Source organism: Panthera onca, chromosome B3 (genome assembly GCF_046562875.1).
Source record: "Panthera onca isolate mPanOnc1 chromosome B3, mPanOnc1 haplotype 2, whole genome shotgun sequence".
In the NCBI taxonomy this organism is placed as follows: Eukaryota; Metazoa; Chordata; class Mammalia; order Carnivora; family Felidae; genus Panthera; species Panthera onca.
In genome coordinates, this window is record NC_138344.1 from 84,437,846 (window position 1) to 84,465,429 (window position 27,584).

General features: G+C 35.5%; 1 protein-coding gene across 6 annotated transcripts in view; it reads right to left on the bottom strand.

The window, feature by feature from the left end:
* The window catches only part of RALGAPA1 (Ral GTPase activating protein catalytic subunit alpha 1), a 263,713-nt gene that overhangs the window by 62,466 nt on the left and 173,663 nt on the right, over nt 1–27,584 (bottom strand). For all 6 annotated transcript variants that reach the window (XM_060619520.3, XM_060619522.3, XM_060619525.3 and 3 more), the window contains 2 exons: nt 22,327–23,191; nt 19,678–19,749 (listed from right to left, as the gene is read on the bottom strand). In XM_060619520.3, the coding sequence (XP_060475503.2) occupies nt 19,678–19,749; nt 22,327–23,191 (937 nt within the window). The remainder of the gene's footprint in view (nt 1–19,677; nt 19,750–22,326; nt 23,192–27,584) is intronic.

The following is a 27,584-nucleotide window of genomic DNA, read 5'->3' on the forward strand; positions in this document are numbered from 1 at the left end:
GAATTATAGAGTAAGAATCTCAGTGGATCCTTTCCCAGTCAAAATAATAATCTCAGTGATGAGGATGATTTTTTAAAAATCACTTAAAGTCTCTGAATATTGTCTTAAGGGCATATAGCAAATGGCAAAACATACATTTAAGAAAATCTACCAAATCTGGTAAAAACAGAGTGAATCTTTGGCATCTGAGCCATGACTGCTCCCTTATGCTACCCCTTTACTTCCATATTACAGCTTTACCCTGGGCATTGTACTTAGGCCAAGATAAGGGTTCCTCATACCCTCCAGGTCCCAGACTGGAAATATGGTCTCACCCTGGGAGCAGCAGTCTGCTGGCTGTGTTTCTCTTCCGCCCAGTTCCATGCTGCATAAACTATTCCAGGCAGCTATGGCCTCTCTTACAACAGAAATTCTAGGTGCAAAAGGCTGAGTCTGTTCCAATTTTCTCCACCCTAGCTTATCAGTGGGATAAAGGTTTCACACTGATAGGGGAAAGAAAGGTAGGAAGATGAAGAACTGCCAATCCCTCCCCAAGTGTCTGCTTATAGAAGTAGGGTATTACTCTAGGAAAAGTTGGTCCTTGACCCCAGCTCAGGTATAATACAGTGGCAGAGTACTGCCACTACATGTGTTCTGATCAGGGTGAAGGGTGGATCATATGGACAAAGAGCTTAGTAGCAGCTCTGCCTGAGGGGAGTGATTTTATTTTGAAACAAAACTCCATGCCTATGGGTATTGTCAAAAACAAGAAAAAGCACGGTGGAAAAAAGCAATTAAGAGAAGTAGCACCTCCAGACACAAGTAAAAGAGCAGAGCAGCCAAGAGAGAAAGAGAAGTAGAAAGAGACAGCCAAGAAGAACCCTCTTGAGAACACAGTCAAGTCTAGGGGTCAAGAAACCTGTGTACATGTACTAACTGGAACCCACACAAGAGCAATCAGAGTAAGATGCAGGACAGATAGGAAAGCATTCCCCAACCCACAAAGACTTACCAACACAAAGTTAAGCCTCATAGTACTCTACTTAAACTCAGGGTCAACTCCTAGGAAGCCACAACTTAAAAACAACATCCAGTCAATGACTGTGCATATCCAAGGCTGTACTCTCTTTGGAGCAACCAGAGAGCAAACCTCCAAGGTACTAGTCTCTGGGTGAACATGGGATTAAAAATATAAACACTCTGACTATGACAGCAACCTCTAAGCCACACATACATCCACAATAAACAACAAAAAACTAACTGGTGAAGGGGGCCAAAGTAGAAACTTAAATATTAGATTATGTCAGCCCAGGGAGAACCCATGGTAGCCCTGCTAAAAGATAAAAAAATTTAAAAAATTTTTTGAGCAGGGAGATCTGAGGCTGCGCATTGTGGGGAAATAGACTTTGTAGGATTAGTTTAGCCCCATCATTAGAAAATAAATGATCAAGTGAACAACCACCACTACCAATACACTTTTGATTCAAAGACACAATGTTGAAAGTAAAATAAATGGAAAAAGATACCATGCAAACAGTAACCAAGAAATCTGGGGTGGCTATAGTTAATATTAGACTTTAAAACAAAAAGTGTTAGTGATAAAGAGACATTTCCTAATGTTAAAAGGTCAACCTACTAAGAAGATATAAAATTAACACACATGTACTCACACAGAGCTTCAAAATAAATGAAACACAAACAGAATTGGAGACAGAAACAGACGCTTCTACAATCGTAGTTGAAGACTTCAATACCCTACTTTCAATATTAGACAAAGAAAAGAGTATCAACAGGAAAATAGAAGACTTGAACAACACTATAAACCAACTAGACCTAAAAGGACATCTATAGAACACTCCAGAAAGTGGAGAAACACATTCTTCTGGCAGCAAACACATTCTTCTCAAGAATACAAGAACATCCTTCAGGCCAGATCATTTGGTAATTAAAAAGCCTCAATAAATTTGAAAAGACTGAAATTATGCAAAGTATATTTTCTAATCACAATGGAATGAAATTAGAAATCGATAAAAGAAAAAAAACTTTGGGAATTTCACATACATGTAGAAATGAAACAATGTACTCCTAAATAACTGAAAGAATAAATGTCAAGGGAAATAAGAAAATACTTAGAGATGATGAAAATGAAAACATAACATACCAAAAGTGATGGCATGAAGGTAAAGCAGTGCTCATTGGTAAATTTATAGATGTAAATGCTTATATTAAAAAAAGATGGGGTGCCTGGGTGGCTCAGTTGGTTAAGCATCTGACTCTTGATTGATTTCGGCTCAAGTCATGATCTCAAGGTTTGTGAATTCGAGCCCCATATGGGGCTCTGCACTGACAGTGTGGAGCCTGTTTGGGATTCTCTCTCTTGCTCTCTTTCTGACCCTCCCCTGCTCATGCTCTCTCAATCTCCCTCTCAAAATAAATAACTTAAAAAAAAAAAAGATGGAAAAATCTTGCATCAATAACTAAACTTTCTACCTTAAAAAACTAGAAAAAGAGCAACTAAAATCAAAGCAGGTAGAGGAAGGAATTAATAAAAACTAGAGTGGAAAGAAAATGAAATGGAACAGAAAGACAACAGAGAAAAAAATCAACAAAACCAAAAATTGGTTCTTTGAGATAATAAAAAAAAAATTGAACCTTATGGCTAGACTGAACAAGAAAACAAGAAGAATCAAATTACTAAAATCAGAAACTAAAGAGATACCATTATACATGTTACAGAAATAAAAAAGATTATAAGGCAACTATGAACAACAATATTAATTTATGCCAACAAATTAGATAACTTAGATTAAATGGAAAAATACCTAGAGACACAAATTACTAAATTCAACTCAAGAGGAAACAGAACACCTGAGTAGATCAATAACAAAGAGAATCAATTAGTAATATGACTGCAAAGGAATAAATAAAACTACATCCACTTGCAGATGAGATGATTTTGTATATAGAAAGGAATCTACTAAAAAGTTTTTAGAGCTATTAAATGAGTTCAGGATACAATACCCACATGTAAAAATCAAGTATTTCTATATACCAACAATGAACAATCAGAAAACAAACATAAGAAAATTCCTTTTATAAAGCCATGTCACTAAAACTAATGAATTACTTAGGTAAATAGGTACAAAAGTACCTAACAAAAAGTTAAGCATAAAACTTATACTCTGAAAACAGAAGTTCAAAACTTATACTCTGAAAAATCACAAAACACTGTCAAACAAAATTAAAGATCTTTAAAAAAAAATTTCACACTCATGGACGGAAAGACTTAATATTGTTAAGATAGTACCCTCAAACTGATCGACAAACAATGTAATCCCTATCAAAATACCCGCTGCTGTTTTTGTAAAAATTGATAAGCTCAGTCTAAAACTCATAGGAAGATATAAAAGATCTGGAATGGCCACAACTGTCTTGAAAAAAAAAAAAAGACAAAGTTGGAGGACTCATAATCCCAATTTAAAAACTTGCTACATTGCAGCAGCAATCAATGCACTGTGATAGTGTCATAAGAAGTGACAAACAGGTCTATATGGAACAGAATCTTTGGTCCAGAAATAAACCTTTATATTCACTGTCAATTGCTTTTTGACAACAGTACCAAGACAATTCAATGGGAAAAGAAGAGTCTTGTCAACAAACAGTGCTGGGGCAAATGGATATCCATAAGCAGAAGAATGAAGTTGAATTCTTACCTCGCAACTTCTGATCTTACACCAAAAACAACAATCAAAATGAACCACAGATCTTAATATAAGGTCTAAAACTGTAAAAGTCTCATAAAAATGTTTATAAAATTATAAAGTGTCCATGTAAAAAAAATGTGTATATGAATATTCATGGCATCATTATTATTAATATCTAAAAAGTAAAACCAATCCAAATGTCCATCGACTGATGAATAAACAGAAATGTAGTATATTCATATAATGGAATATTATTCAGCAATAAAAAAAATCAAGTGCTGAGATATACTTGCAATATGGAATAACTTTGAAAACACTGTGCTAAGAAGCCTGACACAAAAGACTATATACTGTTTGACTCCTTTTGTAGGATATGCCCAGTATAGGCACATCTGCAGTAACAGAAAGTAGATTAGTATTGTCTAGACCTGAGGAGTATGGGGCACCTGGGTGGCTCAGTCGGTTAAGTATCTGACTTTGGCTCAGGTCATGATCTCATGGTCTGTGGGTTCAAGCCCTGCGTCGGGCTCTGTGCAGACAGCCCAGAGCCTGGAGCCTGCTTTGAATTCTGTGTCTCCCTCTCTTTCTGCCCCTCCCCTGCTCATGCTCTGTCTCAAAAATAAATAAACATTAAAAAAAGAAAATTTTTAGAGCTGGTGAGTGTGGTGGGGGATGGTTGGCAGTAATGGGGAGTTACTGGTAATGGGTATGGGTCTCCTTTCGAAGGGACTAAAATATTCTAAAATTAGGTTGTCATGATAGTTGCACAACCCTTGAATGCACTAAAAACACGTACACTTTAAATGAGTAAAATGTATGGTATAAGAAATACATCTCAAGAAAGCTGTTAAGAATTTAACTTCGAAGCATGATCCACTATATATAAATTCTGATCCTGGCAGAAAGGGAACTTCTCCGTGTTCTTACCTTGTGTGTCTGTGTCATGGTTTGGGAATTCTTGCAATATTTCAAACATTTTCATTTTATTTAGGCAAAGGACCATTAATTAGAACTCATAAATCATAATTTATAAAATTGCAAAGACTCAGAACTGTTCACTTAGTACTATATAAATCTAAAAGTTGGGGGGTGCCTGGGTGGCTCAGTAGGTTAAACGGCTGGCTCTTGATTTGGCTCAGGTCATGATCTCACCATTCAGGAGTTCAAGCCCTGTGTTAGGCTCTGTGCTGATAGTGTGGAGCCTGCTTGGGGTACTCTGTCTTCCTCTCTCTCTGTACCCACCCCGAAAATAAATAAACATTAAAAAAAATCTAAAAGTTGAGAGAAAGATATGTGCCATGTAGGAAAAAAAAGAATATATATCTTTACAATGCAAAAGTAAAAGAGAAATCATCTTTATATTATCTATGACCTTCTTCCAATTTTTTTTTTAAATTTTTTTAACGTTTATTTATTTTTGAGACAGAGAGAGACAGAGCATGAACGGGGGAGGGTCAGAGACAGAGGGAGACACAGAATCGGAAGCAGGCTCCAGGCTCCGAGCCATCAGCCCAGAGCCCGACGTGGGGCTCGAACTCATGGACCGCGAGATCGTGACCTGAGCTGAAGTTGGACGCTTAACCGACTGAGCCACCCAGGCGCCCCCCAATTTTTTTTATTAAAAAAAATTTTTTTTTACATTTATTTATTCTTCAGAGAGAGAGAAACAGAAAATGAGCAGGGGAGGGGCAGAGAGACAGGGAGACATAATCTGAAGCAGGCTCTAGACTTTGAGCTGTCAGCAGAGAGCCCAACATGGGGCTCCAACCCACGAACTGTGAGATGATGACCTGAGTTGAAGTTGGACACTTACAACTGAGCCACCCAGGTGCCGCGACCTTCTTACAATTTGTAAAAGCAGAGCTCAGCTGCCCTTTCATCTCAAATTTTAATCTTTCACCATTTCTTCTTATTTTTCTACTTACTAACTACTGCTGCTAAAATGTTTGGTATATTGACATTAGCTTAATATATACCACAAAAATGAAAAATAAGATGAATAATTTCATCTCAAATTTTAATCTTTCACCATTTCTTCTTATTTTTCTACCTACTAACTACTGCTGCTAAAATGTTTGGTATATTGACATTAGCTTTATACCACAAAAATGAACAATAAGGCACCAGAAAAAAAAAAAGAAATTAATGAACTTGCAACTTCTATGTGACCGTATAAGAATACGCATAGCACTAGCAAAGTATTATGAGCTTACTACTGGAAAATTCAAAGCAAAGTCTGCTAAGTTATAAGCACTTCTGAATCCCTACATATACACTGCAATAGAAATAATAATACAAACACTGAGATTTGAAATAAAAAAATCTGGTGGTTCAACTATGAGGAACAGGAATCAGTTAATCTAGTCAAAGAAAATAAAAGATCGTCTAGGGAGGTAAGAGTATAACCAATGTAACTTTTTTGAGGTGCCTGGGTGGCTCAGTTGGGTAAGTGTCCAACTCTTGATTTTGGCCCAGGTCATGATCTCATGGTTTGTGAGATCGAGCCCCGCACTGGCTTCTGCAGTGCAGAGCCTGCCTGGGATTCTACCCACACCCTTCCCCCTCCCCTCGGCCTTCTCTGCTTCTTACCTTATCCTGCATGTGCACATTACTTTCTCTCATAATAAACATTTTATGAAAAATAATGTAACTTTTCATTTTTTCTCCCTAGTTCATCAGACAAGTACAAGTGTACCTCAGAGATACTGCAGGTTCAGTTCTAGGCTACAATAAAGTGAATGTAGCAATGAAGTCAAATGAATTTTTTTTTGTTTCTCAGTGCATTTCTAAGTTACATTTGGACTATATCATAGTTTATTAAGTGTGCAATAGCATTATGTCTAAAAAGGTACATACTTCAATTAAAAAAAACCTTTATTACTAAAAATGCTAACCATCATCTGAGCTTTCAGCAAGCTGTATAACCACTGATAATGGATTACCATAACAAATATAATGAAAGTTTGAAATATTACGAGAATTACCAAAATGTGACAGACAGACATAAAGTGAGCAAATGCTGTTGGAAAAAATGGTGCTGACAGACTTGCTTGACACAGGGTTGCCACAAACCTTCACTATGTAAAAATGGCTGTAACTGCGAAGTGAAATAAACTAAAGCACAGCAAAATGAGGTGTGCCTGTAATCAGGTTTGTCTACCGGTTTCTTGAGAAATAGCTCAAAATTTGTTTTAATGTCACATAGAGTGAATTTATTTGAACCCACTGTATTGAAAAAGAAAGGAAACTGTTGTTTCTTTTTTAAAAAAGCAAACTAATAAATGGCATGCATTCATTTGGTATAGAGTATTAAAAAAAATGCCTATGCTTTCTCAAGTAAGATGTCCCCCATATATTCAAGGTATATATAAGACAAGTAGTAGTTTTGCAGGAGCCAAGAAGTAGAAGAGCATAAGGTAACATAAAGAACCATGAACAGCCAAGACTGGCTGGTATGAACTGAGCTCTGGACTAAAGAGTCTGGTCCACGCACTAGAAAGACACTAAGGAAAAAAAAAATCAAAATTTTACTTTAGAAATATTATTCTGGTGTTGAGGACTGTTTAGATGGGGAAGTCAGGAGATGAGAGCCTATACTTAAGAGAGTTGTTATAACTCTCGATACTTACTCCATATTTGGCTCACTATCTTACTCATGTTTGCTTGTGGCTACGTGTTCAGGGCCCCTTGGAGGTTAATATACATTCCTTAGAAATGCTTGCCAAGGCTGAGATGGCTTGTTTTGGCCTCTCATGAATCTGTTAGAGAGAACATTGTCTTTCCCTTCCCTGATGCACAGGTGGTATCACGAGGTCTAATTAAAGGTTAGCTGTTAATCAGGTGCATGCAAACAATCTAAAGTGCTTGTGAACTCTCTGATCTCACTACAATGCCCTACTGCATGTCTCTTCGTTCTATAAAATTTGTGGACTAAGGTCTGGACTTTGCAGAGAATAACTATGCAGCTGCTGTGGACTGTCCTCTGCCTGATCCCCCGTGTCAGTAAGTTACCCCCCAAAAATTCTGTGTAAACTGTGTGGAGTTGCCTGCTTTGTTTTCCATTCCCAAAGGGCCTTGTTAATTTGGGGGATACTTTACCATCCCACTCCCCCACCTTCTAACACTCTCTTAAAAGTAATAAGAACATGAATCAAGGGGTTGGGGGCAAGAGAAGCAAAGGAGAGACAGAGGAAGGGCAAGGGAAAGGAAATGGTCAAGTTTAGGTGACTGATACAGTATTTCTAAACATAACCAAGAAAATTATGAGAGGATTTGATTTGGCAATGGTAATGAGGAAGCAGGTAAAAATTTGTAACAGGCAGCTGCAAAATTATGATTGAGAATTGAGAGATAGGAGGAGTACATGGCAAGAATGGGGTTGAGAAGGTATGAGAGATATCATAATAAGAGGGATAGCTATGTTACGGGGTTAGGAGGTGAAAGATGAACCAGTGAAGACAAACTTGGAATAATAGAAAACTAGGATTTGAACAAGGTAATTATAGTGTTACAGAAGCCAGGGGAGAAGGACATTTTAGAGAAGAGACAATAGTATTAAATTAGGGGATATAATACTCAGGGGGTTTTAGGGCAGTGAAACTATTATATAGGATACTGTAATGGTGGATACGTGTTACTAATTTGTCAAAATGCATACAATGTACAACACAGAGAATGAACTCTTCATGTAAACTATGGACTTCCGTTAATAATAATATATCAATATTGTTTCAGCAATTTTAACAAATGTTACCACAAGGATACAAGAGACAGAGAAAATTATGTGAAGGAGGAAAGAGGGTGTGTGGGAACTCTGTGCTTTGTAATCAATTATTTTGTAAATCTAACTGCTGTAATCTTTTAAATCTTTTAAAATGCTTATTAAAGTAACTAAATTTAGTTAATCAGATAAATCAAAGGGCCTGGTGAGGACTGAGAAAACTTTAGACTTGATGGTCAGGATACTAACCTTCAGAAGGATAGTTTCTGTAGAGCAGTGAGGTCTGAGAACACATGATGAGCAAGACAGCAAAAGAGATATGATTCCTGCCCTCAAGGACTTGACCATCTAGTACCAAAGATAAATTATCATGGGGAAGAGTTAGGATACGAGAACTCACAGATTACCTAGAGAGTTATTATAACTGTCTTGGAAAGAAGTAATAAAAATATCTAAGAAATAATAATAATAATAATATGGTGTGATAAATGCTATGACAAGGAAGTGTTACAGGGGTCTGTGAGAGCACATCAAAGGTCCAAACATGACTAGGGAGAAGGTAAAGAGTTAGGGGTAGTTTAGGGAAAGGATTTCAAAAAAAGTGATGTTTAAGCTGAGGCTAAAAAAATCGATAGGAGCTATGTACTCAGAAAAATTTTATACCCTAAGACTATTTCATTGTTAAAAAATAATAAGACTTCTTAAAAACTGAGAACAAACTGAGGGTTGATGGGGGGTGGGAGGGAGGGGAGGGTGGGTGATGGGTATTGAGGAGGGCACCTTTTGGGATGAGCACTGGGTGTTGTATGGAAACCAATTTGACAATAAATTTCATATATTGAAAAAAAATAAAAATAATAAAAAAATAATAAAACTAAGACAAATAACATTCAATTCTAGAAGAAAAAGAACAATATAAAACTTATAAATTAAGAAATAATAAACAAAAATTAATGAGTTAAAAAATAGAACATAGGGGTGCCTGGTGGGCTCAGTCAGGTAAGTGTCCAACTCTTGATTTTAGCTGAGGTCATGATCTCATGGTTTGTGAGTTGGAGCCCCACATGGGGCTCTCCATCCTGCTGACACTGCCGAGCCTGGTTGAGATTCTCTCTCTCCCTCTCTCTTGGCCCCCATTTGCTCTCTCTCAAAATAAATAAATAAATTTAAAAAAAAAAAAAGGGCTCTCCCTTCTAAAAAAAAAAAACGTAACAGAATATAATAAATGAGAAACTGTTTCTTTGGAAAGATTAAGTAGATTATTTGTATCAAGACAAGAAAGCCCACTGTAATCATGGTACATAATTAATTACAACTCTAGTTTAAAAGTTAGAAAATGTTTAAAAATCATAAATATAATAATTTGTTATTGGATACACAATATAAAAAATATATAAACTGTAGTAACATCATAACCTAAAATGCGAGGAAGAAGTAAAAATCTAAAGTTTCAGTATGCTACCTATCAAGTTCTAATCAGCTTCAAATAAGACATTATAAACATAACATATTTTATATAAGCCTCATGGTAACCACAAAGGAAAATCCTGTAGTAGATACACAAAAAATTATGATAAAGGACTCAAACATACTACTCTAAAAAGTCTTTAGATCACAAATGAAGACACCAGTAGAGAAAGCAAAAAACAAACTATCTACAAAACAGAAAACAATGAAAAAATGGCATTAGTAAGTTTTTACCTCTCAATAATTACTTTAAATGTTAATGAATTAAATTTGCCAATCAAAAGACAGAATGGCTGAATAGATCAGAAAAAAAAAAGTGAGTTCCAAATGATATGCTGCTTACAAGAGACTCATTTTAGCTTTACAGACAACACAACACAGAGTATGAAAATGAAGGGATGGAAAACAGTATCTTAAGCAAATGGTAAAACAACAAAAAGAAGCAAAGGTTGCTATATTTGTAGACTGTGTGTTAAAAACGGTAAAAAAAAAAAAAAAAAAAAAAAAAAAAGTCACTACCATAAATGGGTCAATCCGTCAAGACAAAACAATTATAAATATTTATGCATCCAACACTGAAGCACCTAACTATATAAAGCAAATAGTAACAGTAAAGAGAAATAAGCAGCAATACAGTAACAGCTGGGGATTTTAACACCCCACTCTCGACAATGAACAAATCATCCAGACAGGAAATCAAGCAAGAAAGTACATTTGAACAGTACTACAGACCAAACAGACTTAACAGATATATATAGAACATTCTGTTCAACAGTAGCAGAATATATATTCTTCTCAAGTGCACATTCATTCTTCTCAAGTGCACATGGAAAATTACAGGCCAACATGATCTAGGTCAGATCATGTGCTGGAACACAAATCTCAACAAATTCAAGAAGATAGAAATCTTATATCATGTATCTTTTCCAAACACAAAGGAATTAAACTAGAAATCAATAAACAGGAGGAAAGCTGAAAAATTCACAAATACATGGAAACTAAATGACACACTCCTAAACAACCAATGGGTCAAAAAAGAAATCAACAGGGAAATTAAAAATATCTTGAGACAAACAAAAAAGGAAATACAACAAACCATAATTTATAGAATGCAGCAAAAGTAGTTTCAAGAGGGGAGTTTATAGTGATATATACATACATCAAGAAAAAAGAGAGGCGCCTGGATGGCTCAGTCAGTTGAGCGTCTGACTCTTGATTTTGGTGCAGGTCATGATCCCGGGGTCATGGGATTGAGCTCTGAGCTCCACGCTGGGTTCTGCGCTGAGCACAGAGCCTGCTTAAGATTCTCTCTTTCTCCCCCTCTGTCCCTCTCCCCTGTTTGTGCTCTCTCTCTAAAATAAAAAAAAAAAAGAAAAGAGATCTCAAATAAATAACCTAACTTTACACCTAAAGGAACTAGAAAAAGAAGAATAAACTAAGCCCAAAGTTAACAGAAGAAAGGAAACAATAAAAACTAGAGCAGAAATAAATGAAATAAAGAATAGGAAAAAAGAAAAAATGATCAAAACCAAGAGCTGGTTCTTTGAAAATATAAACAAGATTGGAAAACCTTTAGCTAAATAAACCACAAAAAGGAGGACCTGAATGCATGTTATAAACAAAGAGGAGATATTAAAACTGATACCGCAGAAATGCAAATGATCGTAAGAGATTATGATAAACAACTATATGCCAAACAACTGGACAACCTAAAAGAAATGGTAAGTTCCTAGAAATGTACAACCTATCAAGACTTAATTATCAAAGAACAGAAAGTCTAAACATGTAAGCAGATGGAAGCAGTAATCAAAAACCTTCCAACGAAGAAAAGCCCTGTACCAGATGGTTTCACTGTGAATTCTACTCAACAATTAAAGAAGTAATACCAATCCTTCTCAAACTCTTCCACAAAAGTGAAAGGGAGGGAATACTTCCAAATTCATTTTATCAGGAGAGCATTACCTTGATACCCAAGCTTGTTAAGAATACTATAAGAAAAGAATATTACAGGCCAACATCTCATGAGTTCAGATGCAAAAATTCTCAACAAAATACTAGCAAATAGAATTCAACAGTACATTAAAGGATCAAACAACATGATAAAGTAAGATTCATCCTTTGGATGCCAGGATGGTTCAACACATGCAAATCAATAGATGTAATACATCACATTAACAGAATAAAAGATAAAATTCACACAATCATCCCCATAGATGCAGCTAAAGAATTTGACAAAATTCAATATCCATTCATGACAAACACTCTCAACAAACTGGACAGAGTAGGAATGCACCTTAACATAATTAAGGCCTTATCTGACAAGCTCACAGCTAACATCATACAGAGAAAAACTGAAAGATTTTTTCCTAAGAACAGGAACAGATCATGGTGCCCACTCTCATCACTCTTACTCAATATAGTACTGGAAGTCCTCGTCAGAGCAATCAAGCAAGAAAAAGAAATAGAAAGCATCTGAATTGGAAAGAAAGTAATACAATTATCTCCTTTTGTAGATGACATGACCTTATAAGAAAATCCAGAAGACTCCATAAAAAAAACTGTTAGAACTAGTAAACAAATTCAATAAAAATGTAGGACACAAAAGTCAGTCATTTTTCTATATACTAACATTGAATTATCTGCCAAAGAAATAAAGAAAATCTCATTTATAATAGCATCCAAAAAATTTACTTAGGAAAAAATTTAACCAAGATAAAAGATTTTCATAATGTAAACTTTAAGACATTGATGAAAGATACTGAAGAAACAAATAAAGAGAAAGATAACCTGTGGTTCATGGATTAGTATTAAAATGTTCATTTGATCCAAAGTAATCTACTGATTCACTGTAATCCTTATCAACCCAATGGCATTTTTCACAGAAACAGAAAAACTATACTAAAATTCATATGGAATCACAAAAGACCCAAGAGAGTCAAAGCAATTCTGAGAAAGAATAACAAAGCTAGAGGCATCACACTTACTGATTACAAATTATATTACAACACTATAGTCATCAAATTGTATTGTAATAAAAACAAAGATCAATGGAACAGAACTGACAACCCAGAGATAAACCGATGCATAAATAGTCAACTAATATTTGACAAGGGATCCAAGAATACTCAATGGAGAAAAGATAGTCTCTTCAATAAATGGTATGGAGAAAAACAGATATTCACATGCAAAAGAATGAAACTGGACTCCTACCTTATACCACTCACAAAAACTAACATGAAATGGATCAAAGACTTAACATAAAACTCCTAGAAGAAAAATAGAAGGTAAGCTCTTTGACATTGGTCTTGGCAGTGATTTTTTTTAGATATGAAAGCACAAGCAACAAAACCATAACTCCAAACCAAAACCAACACAAACAAGTGGGACTATGTCAAACTAAACAGCTTCTGCATAGCAGAACAGATGATAAACAAAATGGAAAGGGAACCTATGAAATGGAAGAAAATATCTGCGAATTATATATATGTATCTGATAATGGGTTAGTATTCAAAATATTAGTAACTCATACAATTCAACAGTAATAAAACAAGTAATGCAATTAAAGTGGGCAAAAAAAGAAAAGAGGACCTAAGAAAAATGGCCAAGGACTCAAAGAGATATTTTTCAAAGGGGATATTCAAATAGCCAACAGGTACATGAAAAGGTGTCCAGCATCACTAATTATTGGGGAACTGCAAATCAAAACCACAGGGAGATACCGCCTCACAACTGTTAGAATAGCTATCATCAAAAAGACAAGAGATAACAAGTACTGGCAAAGATGTACAAAAGAGACAACCCTTGTACACTGTTGGTGGGAATGTAAATTGATGCAGCCATTATGGAAAACAGTATGGAGGTTCTTCAAAAAATTAAAAACAGAACTACTCCATAATCCAGCAATCCCACTTCTGGGTATATATCCAAAGGAAACAAAATTACTCTCTTGAAGAGAAATCTGCATCCCCATGTTCACTGCAGCATTATTTATAATAGCCAATGTGTGAAAAACCACCTGTCCATCAACAGATGAATGGATTAAGAAAATGTGGTATACATGTACAGTTGACCCATGAACAACAGGGGTTTGAACTGTGTGGGTCCACTTATAAACAAAAATTCTTCAATAAATACAGTGCAGTGCTATAGATATATTTTCTCTTCCTTACGATTTTCTCAGTTAACATTTTTCCTATAGCTTAAAGAGTACAATATATAACACATACAACATATAACACATATGTCAGTTGACTGTTTATGCTATCAGTAAAGCTTCTGGTCAACAGCAGGCTATTAGTAGCTAAGTTTTGGGGGAGTCAAAGCTGTATACAGACATTCAACTGCACGGGGACAGGAGTGGGGAGAGTTGGTGCTCCTGACCCCTGTGTTGTTCAAGAGCCAACTAAATAATGGAAAGAAAGCCTGCCATTTGTGACAATTTAGATGAACCTTGAGGGCATTATGCTAAGTGAAATAAGTCAAAGAAAGACAAATATTGTATGTTCTCTCTTATATGTGGAATCTGAAATACTGAACTCATAGAAACAGAGAACAGATTGGTTCCAGGGGTGGGGATGGGGTAAGGGGCAAAATTGGTGAAGGTGGTCAAAGGGCATAAACTTCCAGTTGTAAGATGAATTCGGGGGAAGTCATGTACAGCATGCTAACTATAGTTAACAGTACTGTACTATATATTTAAAGGTTGCTAAGAGAGAGGGTTTTTTAAAGTTTTCATTACAAAAAATAATTGTAACATGTAACTAAAACAGATGTGTTAACTAACCTTATTGTGGTAATCGTTTTGCAATATGTATATTTATAAATCATTATGTTTAAACCATAAACTACCAAAATGTTGTATGTCAATTCTATCTCAATAAAGCCAGGTTGAAAAAACTCTGAAGGGATAATATGGGAATACATAATTTAATTAATTTTTGAAAAAGAGAAAAAAAAAAGTCCAACAAAAATAAAAGGAGAAAAGGAATAGGACAGAATTATGATACTATTACCTGCTAGTATGCGTTTTGAAAGTCTCAATGAAAAAGAGTTTTGTAAAAAACCAAAAAGATAAAATAAATTGAAAATGACCCAAGAGCTAAAAGAAAACCCAGAGACTAATAACGAGACAAATGGGAAGAATTAGAAATTTTACCAATTGTTCTAAATTTTCAAACAACAGATAATATTCATTTCATGAACCTGGCTATAGCCTTAATTCTAAAAACATAATAAGAACAGATAAAAATTTAAATATAGAATATGCTTAGAAATGGACTATACACTAATTCAAAATGAAAATCTAGTATATTTAACACAGCAGGAAGTCAAATGACCCAGTAGGGTTTATCCCAAGAATGCAAGAATTACTTAGTATTATCAATGCAGTGGTTTTAAAGTACATCAATTAGTTAAGAAAGCAAAACTATATGAAAATTTGAATAGATGCTGAAAAAGATTCCTTTAACAGGATGTCCACTCTCTCTTACAATAACTACTGAACACTGTAGTGCAAGTTCTAGTCAATGCAATAAAACATGATATAAACAAAAACAGGCATAACTCTTAGAAAAGAGATTATTTGTAGATAATTATATACCTAGACAGATCCTAAGACTGAGATAACTATAAAATGTTTAAAATAAATAAAAGAATTCACTAAAGTATCTGGATAGCAAAATATAATGGGAAAAAAATTCTATTTAGAATAGTATCACAGCAGGGGCGCCTGGGTGGCTCAGTTGGTTAAGTGGCTGACTTCAGCTCAGGTCATGATCTCGCGGTCTGTGAGTTGGAGCCCTGCATTGGGTTCTGTGCTGACAGCTCAGAGCCTGGAGCCTGCGTCGGATTCTGTGTCTCCCTCTCTCTCTGCTCCTGCCCTGCTTGTGCTCTATCTCTCTCTGTCTCTCAAAAATAAACAAATGTTAAAAAAAAATTTTAGAATAGCATCACAGCAATAAAATAACCCTAAAAGTAATGTCTGGGCCCCAGAATAAATGAAAAACATGCCATGATTACTAATGGGAAGAATGATAACAAATGTGCTTATTCTTTCTATATGAAAGTTTTATTGCATATCAAAGCAAAATATCAATGGGATTTTTTTCTGGAAAACAACAGCCTAATTCTAACATGTATCTAGAAAAATAAACAGGTGAAAATATCTAAGAAAAGAAGAATATGTATGAGGAGGGTGAGGAAGAAGACTGGGCCTATCAGATATTAAAATATAAAGCTACAATAAGTGAAACACTAGCATCTGCACAAAATTCATAGAAAAATCAAAAGAAATGAACAGATAGTTTTGAAATACACAGCTTATTATTTGATAAAGGAAACATTAAATCAACGGGAAAGGTATACATTACCAACAAATTACAAAGAAAGACTATTCTCCAATATTCATTTCTTACTGCATAAACTAAAACGTATTCCAGAAGAAATAAAGAATTAAATGTAAAATAATTACCACTTCAACAAGTAACTATGGATCTAGAAGGAAATATAATAGAATGTTTAATTGATTTCAAGACAGAATTAATTCTTGAAGTATGATTAAACAATTGAAAAAAATCCAAAGAAAAAAGACTGAGAGACATAATTACATACAAATGAAAAACCTGTATGTTAAATAAACAATGTGAAATTGTTGAAAACTGATAGCCAAACAACTAATTGGGAAAACTCCCACAATAAGTACAAAAGTTAATCCTTATATAACCATATATGTAAGAGAGCTCTTACAGGTTAGAAAAATTCCACTTTAAATAGAAAAAGGACTCTAAGAGGGAATTGGAAAAGAGTAAAATTTGTTACAAATACATGAAAAATATTAACTTTGTTACTAATAAAGAACTATAAATTAAAGAGATACCATGACCTGCCTCTCAAGCTAGGAAAGATTTAGAAATGTGATTAACACCTTGTGTTGGCCAAGTAGAATTTCTATAAGTATTCTTATACAGTGTTGGTAGGAGTAGAAATTAGTACTTAGTGAAAGGTGGTTTTGCAATATATATGACCTGAAGTAAGTTCTTATGCTTTGATGTAATAATTCTATTTCTAGAAATCTATCCTAGGGCATGATACTAAAAACAACTTAAATGTCCAATAATCACAGAACTTGGCACCATAAAAAATTATTTTTGAAAAATATCAAAATGGCTGAGGAAAATGCTCACAATATGATAAAGTTCCTTTTAAAAAATGTTTATTTATTTATTTTGAGAGGCTGGGGGTAGGGGCAGAGGGCAAGAATCCCAAGCAGGCTCCATGCTCAGCAAGGAGCCTGACGCAGGGCTTGATCTCATGACTGTGAGATCATGACCTGCACCGAAATCAAGAATTGGATACTTAATGGACTGAGCCACCCAGGCACCCCAATGATAAAGTCCTTTTTAAAAGATAACTTACTAGGTACATATATATTACTGTGATTCCAGTTTTTTAAAACAAACAAATCAAATGTATGTCTATCAAAAAAGAGAAAAATTACATAAACAAGTGTTAAGAATAGTGTTATAAATACAGTAAAACCTTGGTTTGTGATAATTTGTTCTGGAAACATGCTTGCAATCCAAAGCACTCATATATTAAAGCCAATTTCAAAAACCACTGGCTCATTTATCAAGTTAAAATTTATTAGAAATGTTTGCTCATCTTGTGGAACACTCAAAGAACAAGTTACTTGCAATCCAAGGCTTTACTGGTAGATTGTTTATTTTTCTATTGTATATTTTCTATAATAACCAGAGAAATGAAACATTATTTTTAAAAGATTATTCTAAGAAAAGCTAAGAACAACAAAAACCAAAGAACTGAGTAAAGATTCTATTTTCTCATAAAATTTGGTAGTAAAAGGCATAAAAAAGATAGACTGTAGCTTCAAAGGATGGTAACTGAGAAGTTTTGTTTAAAGGAAGGTAACAGGTGTGTTGATGGTAAAGGGTAAGTAGAAATACAAGATAAAGATGGGATAACTTTTTGAAGATCCTAGAGCAGTCAGAGAAGGTAGTAAGTAGAAGTACAGATGGGGGAAAAAAGGCTTTTCTGAAACTGAAGGTGAGCAAGAAAAGATGGCTCAATACAGAAATTTTAAAGCGAGGGGCGCCTGGGTGGCTCAGTCGGTTAAGTGTCCGATTTTTGCTCAGGTCATGATCTCAGGGTTGGCGGGTTGGAGCCCCGCCTCAGACTCTACTGACAACTCAAGAGCCTGGAGCCTGCTTCAGATTCTGTCTCTCTGTCAAAAATAAACACATTTTTTAAAAAAAGGAATTTTAAAGAGAGGAAGTTATAAGTCAGAGTTGTTTGATATGGGAAAGGAATGAATTATCTTTACTATGCATTCCTATAGAATAATGATGGCATGCGGTTGGCTTGATTCAAATTAGTTCCTCAATCGTCAGAATCACTGAATTTAATTTATGAGATGTGACTAATGTGTGTTAAAATGTGAATGTGTGGAGGAAGAAGAAAGGTTAGGAACTATTGTTCTACCAGACTTTTATATAAGAGGTCAAACATTTAAATTGAATCCTTAATGAGGTTAGAATAGAGATGATCATTTGACTATAAAGAAGGGCTTAAAAAACAAAGAAGCGGTTTATAATAATTACTCTGAGAAACAAGGTAAGAAGTAAACAAGGGATAAGAAATTTGCTGAACAGGAGAGAAGGTATTGATAAAGTTAAGGAGCATGAATCTACACTAACTCCTATATCACAATGGTTTGATCATTTTCTCTAGTAATATACCTCTGCCTAGGAGTAGAGAAAGTAGATGTTAAGAATGATTCCAATTGGAGAACTGATTGGAATTAATATATATATTGATTATCTACATACCTAAATATATAAACTTAAATGGAAGAGTAGTTTTGAAAATGCCAGAAATGGTATTTTTATAGTTGACAATGTGCGAATTAGCTGGACAGGGCAAGTGGAATCAGAGGTTGGTGGCAGACTGACCGTGGAAACAGAAAAAGCAAAAAACTGGAAACATGAAAGTACAAAACAGCAGCTGACAAAGATGTGAGAGAGTGAGAAATGGATGTTAAGTAGGTTGTGGATTGGAGATCTCAGAAATACAGGCATTCTGAGTAATGGTAACATTCAAAGCATCGCTTTATTAATGTGTTTCTAGTTATACTGCCCCAAAGCACTTACCCATAAATTTTATTTTTTGAGTCTAGAAAAGAAAGTAGCACATATACATGTCAACCTTATAGGAATTCCAGTTAAGTGATATTCTGCAATTTCTAGCACTGGTTTCCCAGAAATCTTGTCCATATACATCCCATATGCATCAAGAACCTAGATACCATTAAAATAATGATATAAGAGTTTTACATATCAAAACCTACATGTAAATGGGTACATAATCCAAGAGCTTAATCAGAAATCAGATTTATAGCAATAACCTACATCCATCTTTGTTCCATTAATATGTTTAGTATGTACTAGCTTGTATTCACCAGTCATTTCACTTGAGACCTCTGAGACTAATCAAAAAGGGTATGCTTGGAATATCTACATACAGGAAAACCAAAGGACATTTTATAGCTTCAATTAGATTTCTGCAATCAAAAGAATTCTGAAATGCATAAAAAAGGGTAAACAATTCCGAGATACCAAATACTTTAACATAGCCCTGAACTTTCTTCAAAAAGCTTATTACTGAAAGGTATAAATAAATGAAATGTAGTTCTTCTCAGAAAGTTAGAAATCAACAATACAGTATTATTCACACATAAAGAGAAATAGCTGACAGTTGCTAGTTATAAATTTGAAGGTTCTCCAACAACTTACCACTGTCTGGAATCCAAGTTCCTAAGTTCTCTCAGTAGTTTCTCATTTTTCTTCAGGAGATGAAAGCTCCTCCTAAACAGAGAGATTTATAAACATTTTCATCACCTTTGCAGTGAACAACATGACAGTCCCGGAAATACTTTCCACTCTACTCATGCAACTCTTAAACACTTTTCTTGCCTTTTCATACTTCTAACACAAAGGAGAACAGACCCTAAAAGAAATGTAAAGAATATAGGTCATTATTTCTACTTAGGCCTTCACAGATTTCTGTTAGTAGATCATTATCTATTGGTCACTTCAATTTTTCCTTGCAGAAGCTTATAAAGCTCATATCCAGAAAAATGGACAAAAATATTTGTAGGTTCCCTAAGAGTTCCCTAAAAATATGTAAGAAAGCTGTTCCTAATGAGAAATAAAATACTCACAAAATCTAAATCATTACCAAGTAAGCATATGGATTACCAAGTAATCCAGATGGAATTTGCTTTGCTTTCTTGTTTTACCTTATGGGTATTTTTTACACTATGAAGCAATGTAGAAATTTCACCAAATAGGTTCTATAGGTGCTAAATATGTACAAATTATATACATCAAATCAATGTTTGCTGTGGCAAAATATAGCTTCCCACCTTTATTTTTTTTAAGAGACAGAATATGGATCATCCTACAGTAAAAGAGAATAGAGTGCACTCCTGTGAGTGGCAATTACCTACGTTTGGACATACCATCAGACAAATTGTGTTCCTGACAAAATGCCTTTCCCATAAGGTAGAGGATACTCCCTTCTAACAAAAGGAAGGATTTAAATTAAGTAAGATTATAAACACTGGTCAATCAAGTAGAACTCCATTTCAATGCTTCCCCTGCATTTAAATTACTCTTAAGATTTATTCATCCAGTGATACTTGAGCTCCCCTCTTACTGCAAATTGAACAAAAACAATACATTAAACAATGCTGCTTCTTCCACTTCCCTACAGCTTTTAGTATCAGAAATTTTAAAAATCAAATGTACAGTAATGCTTTACACTAGTGTACAATTTTGGCATTTTATGTACATTATCTAATTTAATTCTCATATTTATGTGAGATGAGAGTTATTTCCTCAACTTATAGTCTGAAGCTTAAAGATTAAATGACCTAATCTGGTTCTTCTGATTTAAATCTAATGCCTTTTCATTTAACTCTTACATGAATACTTTGTGTTTATTCCAAGTTTTTAACATGGTTTTTTACAATATATGTAAGAAAACAAAATTTTAAAAAATGAAATAAAGATTCTTTTCTTGATTTGATGCTAAATCTTGAGTTAATTTCTCTGATACAAACAAGAAAAGATCATACTGCTGTCACTCTAAAAAACCTGTTAGGCTGATGTGACATAAAAAGAAATATGTATTTCGGCTCCGCTCCCAGTTCCTGACACAGAGCTCCTAAAACTCTCGTAATTTCCTGAGTGACAAAGGTGACAGGAACATCTTACATAGAGCGCCTAAATCCCTTGCAATTCCTTGGTAACAGAAACATCTTTGTTCTGATGAGGTGATGCTTGGTGGGCTCCTAGAAAACTTCAGGATAAGGCTTGGACATCAGAAAGCACAAACCATGATTAGGAGCTTGGAACTTCAGAGGCGGCTCAGTCGGTTAAGCATCCGACTCCTGGTTTCGGCTCAGGTCGTATCTCACGATTTGTGAGTTTGAGCCCCGCATCGGGCTCTGTGCTGCTGGTACAAAGCCTGCTTGGGATTCTCTCTCTCCCTCTCTCTGCCCTTCCCCTGCTAGCACTCTGTCTCTCTCAAAATAAATAAATAAGCTTAAAAAAATAAAAATAAAAAGAAGCTTGGAACTTTCAGCCTCCCTATGGGGAAGGGAGAATGGTAATAATTAATCATACCTATATGAAGAGGTCTCCATAACAATCCCTACACTATGAGGTTCAAAGAGCTTCCCAGTTAGTCAACTCAATTCAATGTGCTGGAAGGGTGGCAGACCCCAACTCCACAGGAACAGAAGCTCCTGCAACTTGGGATCCTTTCAGACTTCACCCTACATGCCTCTTCATCTCTATGTTCATCTGTACCTTTAACTAACCTTTATAATAAACCGCTAAATAGAAGTAAATGTTTAATGAGTCATTATAGTGAATTATCATTATAGGTGGTTATCTGATTTGTAGCTAGTTGGTCTTAAGTATGGACTTGCAACTTTTGTCTGAAGTGGGAGGCAGAACTTGTGGGTCTGAGCCCTTAATCTGTTTATGCTGACTCCAGTTAGTGCTGGAACTGCCTAGTGTGAAAAACCCACGTTTGGTGTCAGAAGCGTTGTAAGAAAAAATAGTTTTTACTATCAGTTTACAAGAAGGTTGGAAAAATAAGATTTCTTTCAATTATATGAGCTATAAGTTCTTTTTTTTTAAATTTTTATTTTTTTTTATGATTTCTAAGTCATAGTTCTACTACTCATTATGAAAATGTTAATAGTTAATTTATTGAGTTTTATTTTTATTCCCTTGAGTCCTGATCTGAAATCTGTCCAGTGGCCAAACAACTAATTGGCAGATAAAATTTAGTGAGGAAAAGAACAGAGACTAAAATGCTTGATCAAAAGATGAGTAAGATTAATGTTAAAAAAATTCTTTTATTCTTACCTTTTGTCCCAGGAGTTCATTCCCAATATGCTAAGAAGCAATCTGCAATAATAAAATGCTGACTGAGGCTTTTGAGGTGTTGGTTCATCTTGCTCCACAGCTTTCATGTTTAAGTCATTAAAGTGTTTCTCAACAAATTCTTTTTCCTCTGTATGCTGCTTAAGGATAGCATTAATAACATCATTTTCCTGTTTTTCAGAAATGCACACAGGTTGTGGAGCAGGAATATTAAGTGAAATTCCAGTTCTCTGTAAGCATTCAGGACTAGTTATACCTAAATATTGCAAAAGCTCATCAAGAACATCTTCTTCATCTCTTATGGTATCCCAAGTTGGTACAGTTTCTCTAAATCCTCTTTTAAACTGGAGGGAAACCCCATCATTTACTGTTATATCTTCTAAGCATTCATTAGATGTAGGAGGCTCTTCGACCTTCTCTTGATGAGATGATGAAAGTATGAGAGATGTAGGTTCTGACAAGCCACTCACAGGAGGTGGTCCATACAGGATGGCAGAATCCCAGGAATATTTTCCGGAGAGATCACGTACTATGATTCTGACATTTGAATTGGCTGATGCAAGGCCAGCTGATAAACCTCCTCCAGGTACACTCTCTTCTGATCTGATCTGGATACAGGACACTAAGGTTGTATTGTTCAACACAAAGAACTGGATATTTGGACTCTCAAAGAGTTCAGGAGAAAGTTCAGTACTTTCACTGTAATGATTGTCATGATTTTCACACACCTGACTTGTTAACATAGCAGGACCACCACTCATTGGATAATGGCCCAAGTGATTTACCAGATGTGTAATAACAGTGCGGGCGGCTATAGAGATTAATCCTTGTTGCATCTGAGTTTTCACTAGAAATAAGAAATATAAGTGAGTGGGGATACTGCTGCTTCCTAGGTAGGAAGTCATGTAACAATGAAATTTTTAGAAAACAAATGGAGATTTCATCACATTATCAAAATCATATTCAAATATTAGAGTAAATATTTTCAATTTAGATTCTGTTTTGTAAGAATGATGGCAAAGAAGAAAACTCTTAATGAAGTTTTGTTAATTTTTTTAAAAAGCCCTTTTCAAAGTTTTGCTTATGGATTCACAATTTAAACTTAAGCCTTTATAAAGAAATCACACTTTCTTTTTTTTAAAGCTTTATTTATTTATTTAGAGAGAGAGCGCGTGAGCAGACGAGGGGCAGAGAGAGGGCAAGAAGAATCCCAAGCAAGCTCCGTGCTATCAGTGCAAAGCCCAATGCCAGGCTCAAACTCACGAACTGTGAGATCATGACCTGAGCCGAAATCAAGAACTGGACGGTTAACCTACTGAGCCATCCAGGCACCCCTGTAAATCATACTTGCAAAGAAGGATCACAAGTCTTATAAATCACTTAAAATCACTCAGTCCACAGATTAGAAAGCCAATGAAATCCAACTGATAAATTTCTTATCTCATGAGTAGATTCAGGGAAACTACATGCCTTAACATGGCATTTAATTATGGTTTTTATCAATGATGTAAAAGTTTCAGAGAAAATAATCTTTTACTAAACTTTAGGAGTCAGGATCAATTTAAACAGTGAATCAACGTAACCAGTATATACCATGAAAACTTTCAGGGAAATCATATTTTATGGGCCTGCTTATGTATTGTATTTTTGTAAGATATTCTTTTGGGTCATTGTGGTCCCAGTTAGTTGGATGTCAGAAGCATTTTTTCCCCTTCCTTACGCACATTAGGGAAAGCAAATAGATAAGGAGCATATCCATAGCAAGGAGTAAAAAAAGAAAACAAAGAATACAGCACTCAAGGGCATGAAATGGCAGGACCTGAAGGAGGAGGAAGAGTGGGGGGAGAAGGAAGACAGAAAACAGAATAAAGGGAGGAAGGAAGGGGCGCCTGGGTGGCGCAGTCGGTTAAGCGTCCGACTTCAGCCAGGTCACGATCTCGCGGTCTGTGAGTTCGAGCCCCACGTCAGGCTCTGGGCTGATGGCTCGGAGCCTGGAGCCTGTTTCTCATTCTGTGTCTCCCTCTCTCTCTGCCCCTCCCCCGTTCATGCTCTGTCTCTCTCTGTCCCAAAAAAAAAACAAAAAAAAAAAACAAAAAAAAAACGTTGGGAAAAAAAAAAAAGGAGGAAGGAAGAAGTGGAGAGAGACAATAACTTGGCAAAGCCCACTAGCCAAACACTGCCGGTGTGACTGCAAGCAGGTTGATGTGGAAGCCAATTCTAAAATGAGTGGTGTCGGGAAGTTGGGGACAGTCTTGATACTTTTCATCTACGAGGCAAGGGAAGAGTTGTCATTTGTAAGGAAGCACTCATCATTTATGTTAGAAGAGGATGTTTAGTTGTGTGTTTTTATGTGTGTGTACATACAGTGTTGTCTTAGTTATAGATGTGATTACAGAATGATTGTGTCTCTATATTGTTCTACCATAGTCATAGAGTGATCTTGTCTGAACACATTCTGAAAGTTAATCATTTGGAAACACTATGGCCTATCTGCCAGAATAAATCTAGATTTGAGAATGTCCTGATGATCAAAGTATTATCTACATAAATTCTTTAGTTTTAAGTGTACTTTGTGATGCATTTTGGCAACTGTACAGAGTTGTGTAACCACCAACATAATATGTAGCAAAATTCTGACATAAAAAAATAAATTATATTTTATGTAAATTATATCTCAATAAACTCCACTTTAAAAAAAAGTTTATTGTTGAAAGTGCTGCTATAAACATTGGGTACAAGTGCCCCTATGCATCAGCACTCCTGTATCCCTTGGCCTAAATGTCCATCAACTGATGAATGGATAAAGAAATTGTGGTTTATATACACAATGGAATACTACTTGGCAATGAGAAAGAATGAAATATGGCCTTTTGTAGCAATGTGGATGGAACTGAAGTGTTATGCTAAGTGAAATAAGTCATACAGAGAAAGACAGATACCATATGTTTCACTCTTATGTGGATCCTGAGAAACTTAACAGAAGACCATGGGGGAAGGAAAGGAAAAAAAAAAAGTTAGAGAGGGAGAGAGCCAACCCATAAGAGACTCTTAAAAACTGAGAATAAACTGAGGGTTGATGGGGAGTGGGAGGGAGAGGAGGGTGGGTGATGGGTATTGAGGAGGGCACCTGTTGGGAGGAGCACTGGGTGTTGTATGGAAACCAATCTGACAATAAATTTCATATTAAAAAAAAGTTTGTAAGGACATTAGCTTGTGCACTGCTCATGTGATACTTAAAAAGAAGAGAAAAGAATAGTGTTATATTTTCAAGGCCATAGCCCTCACTGACTACAAGCAGAGATCAGCAAGAAACCAGCTGCTATGCCATTAATAGCAAAAACATCTTTTTCCATTATTCCAACTCTAAAAGAGAACTTTGGTTGACTTTGAAATGTTGGAGTATCAAAATTTTAATCTTCTTCCATTATCAATCATGTTTTATGACCACATACATGTATATATATAAATATTTTTCAGTTTACTTAAAAAGTTCCAATTATATTGAGTTGTTCTTCAATTATAAATACGCCTAGTTCTGAAAATCAGCTATTCAACACTAGGTAACACTAAATGATTAACCTTAATTCAATCCTACATTTTTTCAAGACCATATGCAGGTCAAGTAAAAAGATATGTCATTGGATGAAAAAACAGAGAAGTGGCTTGAATGGAGTGTCTGCTTTCCCTTCCCCTCATTAAAACTTAGAATGTAATGAAAGTTCATGCTGTTGGGGACCTTACAGACAATTTAGCCAGTACTCATCATTTTGAACGTGAGGACAAGTGGGTACACAAGAGCTAAGAGATTGGTCTACCAAAGAACAGAGCTGGTCTTTTGCTTCCCAGTTCAGTGTTAGTTCCATCTTTACCACAACTCTAATTTCCGTATTTTTATCTTTTGTTAAAATGCCCTTTTCGGGGCGCCTGAGTCAGTTAAGGGTCTTGAGTCTTGAATTTGGCTCAGGTCATGATCTCATGGTTTGTGAGTTTGAGCCTCATGTCGGGCTCCGACTGACAGCCACGAGCTTGCTTGGGATTTCCTCTCTCTGCCCCTCCCCACTAGTGTTCTCGATTGCTCTCAAAATAAATAAACATTTTTAAAAAATGCCCTTTTCTTTTAGCAAATCACTGTGATATATGGAAACAATTCAACTTTTTTTCCCTGTATATAGTAACTTCAAAATAGTATTATTTAGCATACCTCAGTATCTATAAAGGCCAGATCAATTGAAAAGCTCATCTAACTAAGACCTAATCACATTTTAAATGGTAATAAAAGGGGTGTCTGGGTGGCTAAATTGTTTGAATGTCCGACAGGTCATAGTATTGCGGTTCGTAAGTTTGAGCCCCGTGTTGGGCTCTGTGCTGACAGTCTGGAGCCTGGAGCCTGCTCTGATTCTGTGTATTCCTCTCTCTCTGCCCCTCCCCTGCTTAGACTCTCTCCCTCCCAAAAATAAACAAACAGAAAAATTGTTATAAAAAATTGTAATTAAAGACATTACAAATTTTTTAATTTTTTTTTTTCAACGTTTTTTATTTATTTTTGGGACAGAGAGAGACAGAGCATGAACGGGGGAGGGGCAGAGAGAGAGGGAGACACAGAATCAGAAACAGGCTCCAGGCTCCGAGCCATCAGCCCAGAGCCTGACGCGGGGCTCGAACTCACAGACCGCGAGATCGTGACCTGGCTGAAGTCGGACGCTTAACCGACTGCGCCACCCAGGCGCCCCTGACATTACAAATTTTTTGATGTATGAAAAGAATTTTCTGTTCTTTCTTTGTCCTCCTCTTTTTGAGTGATAAACTTAAATATATGACTTGTTCTAAGCAATGAATCTTTTTTGTAGAACATTTTTGAGAAGTGAAAGAATATAATTTAATAGAAACAGATCACAAAACAGAGAAAAATTCCTGACTTCGCCTCTGGCTTGATCTGTGATCTTAGAGAAATCACATGTAACACCTCAAACACCATTTTTCTTTAAGAATAATACAGATCTTTTTTTATAAAGATGAATTGAAAACTTGTATACAAAGTTGAATATAACAGAAGCAATATAAATCATTCAATTTTGAGAGCATTATAAGTATCACAGGTTTTATGAGTTCCTTTTTCAAACTTACTTATAAATAAACTGCAAGAATGAGCCAGCTCTCCCCAAAACAAAACCCTAGTCCTAGGTTCCTGTCCATCCTATACATCCTCTTCTCAAAGGAAGAGACAGTGGGAATGCAGTTCA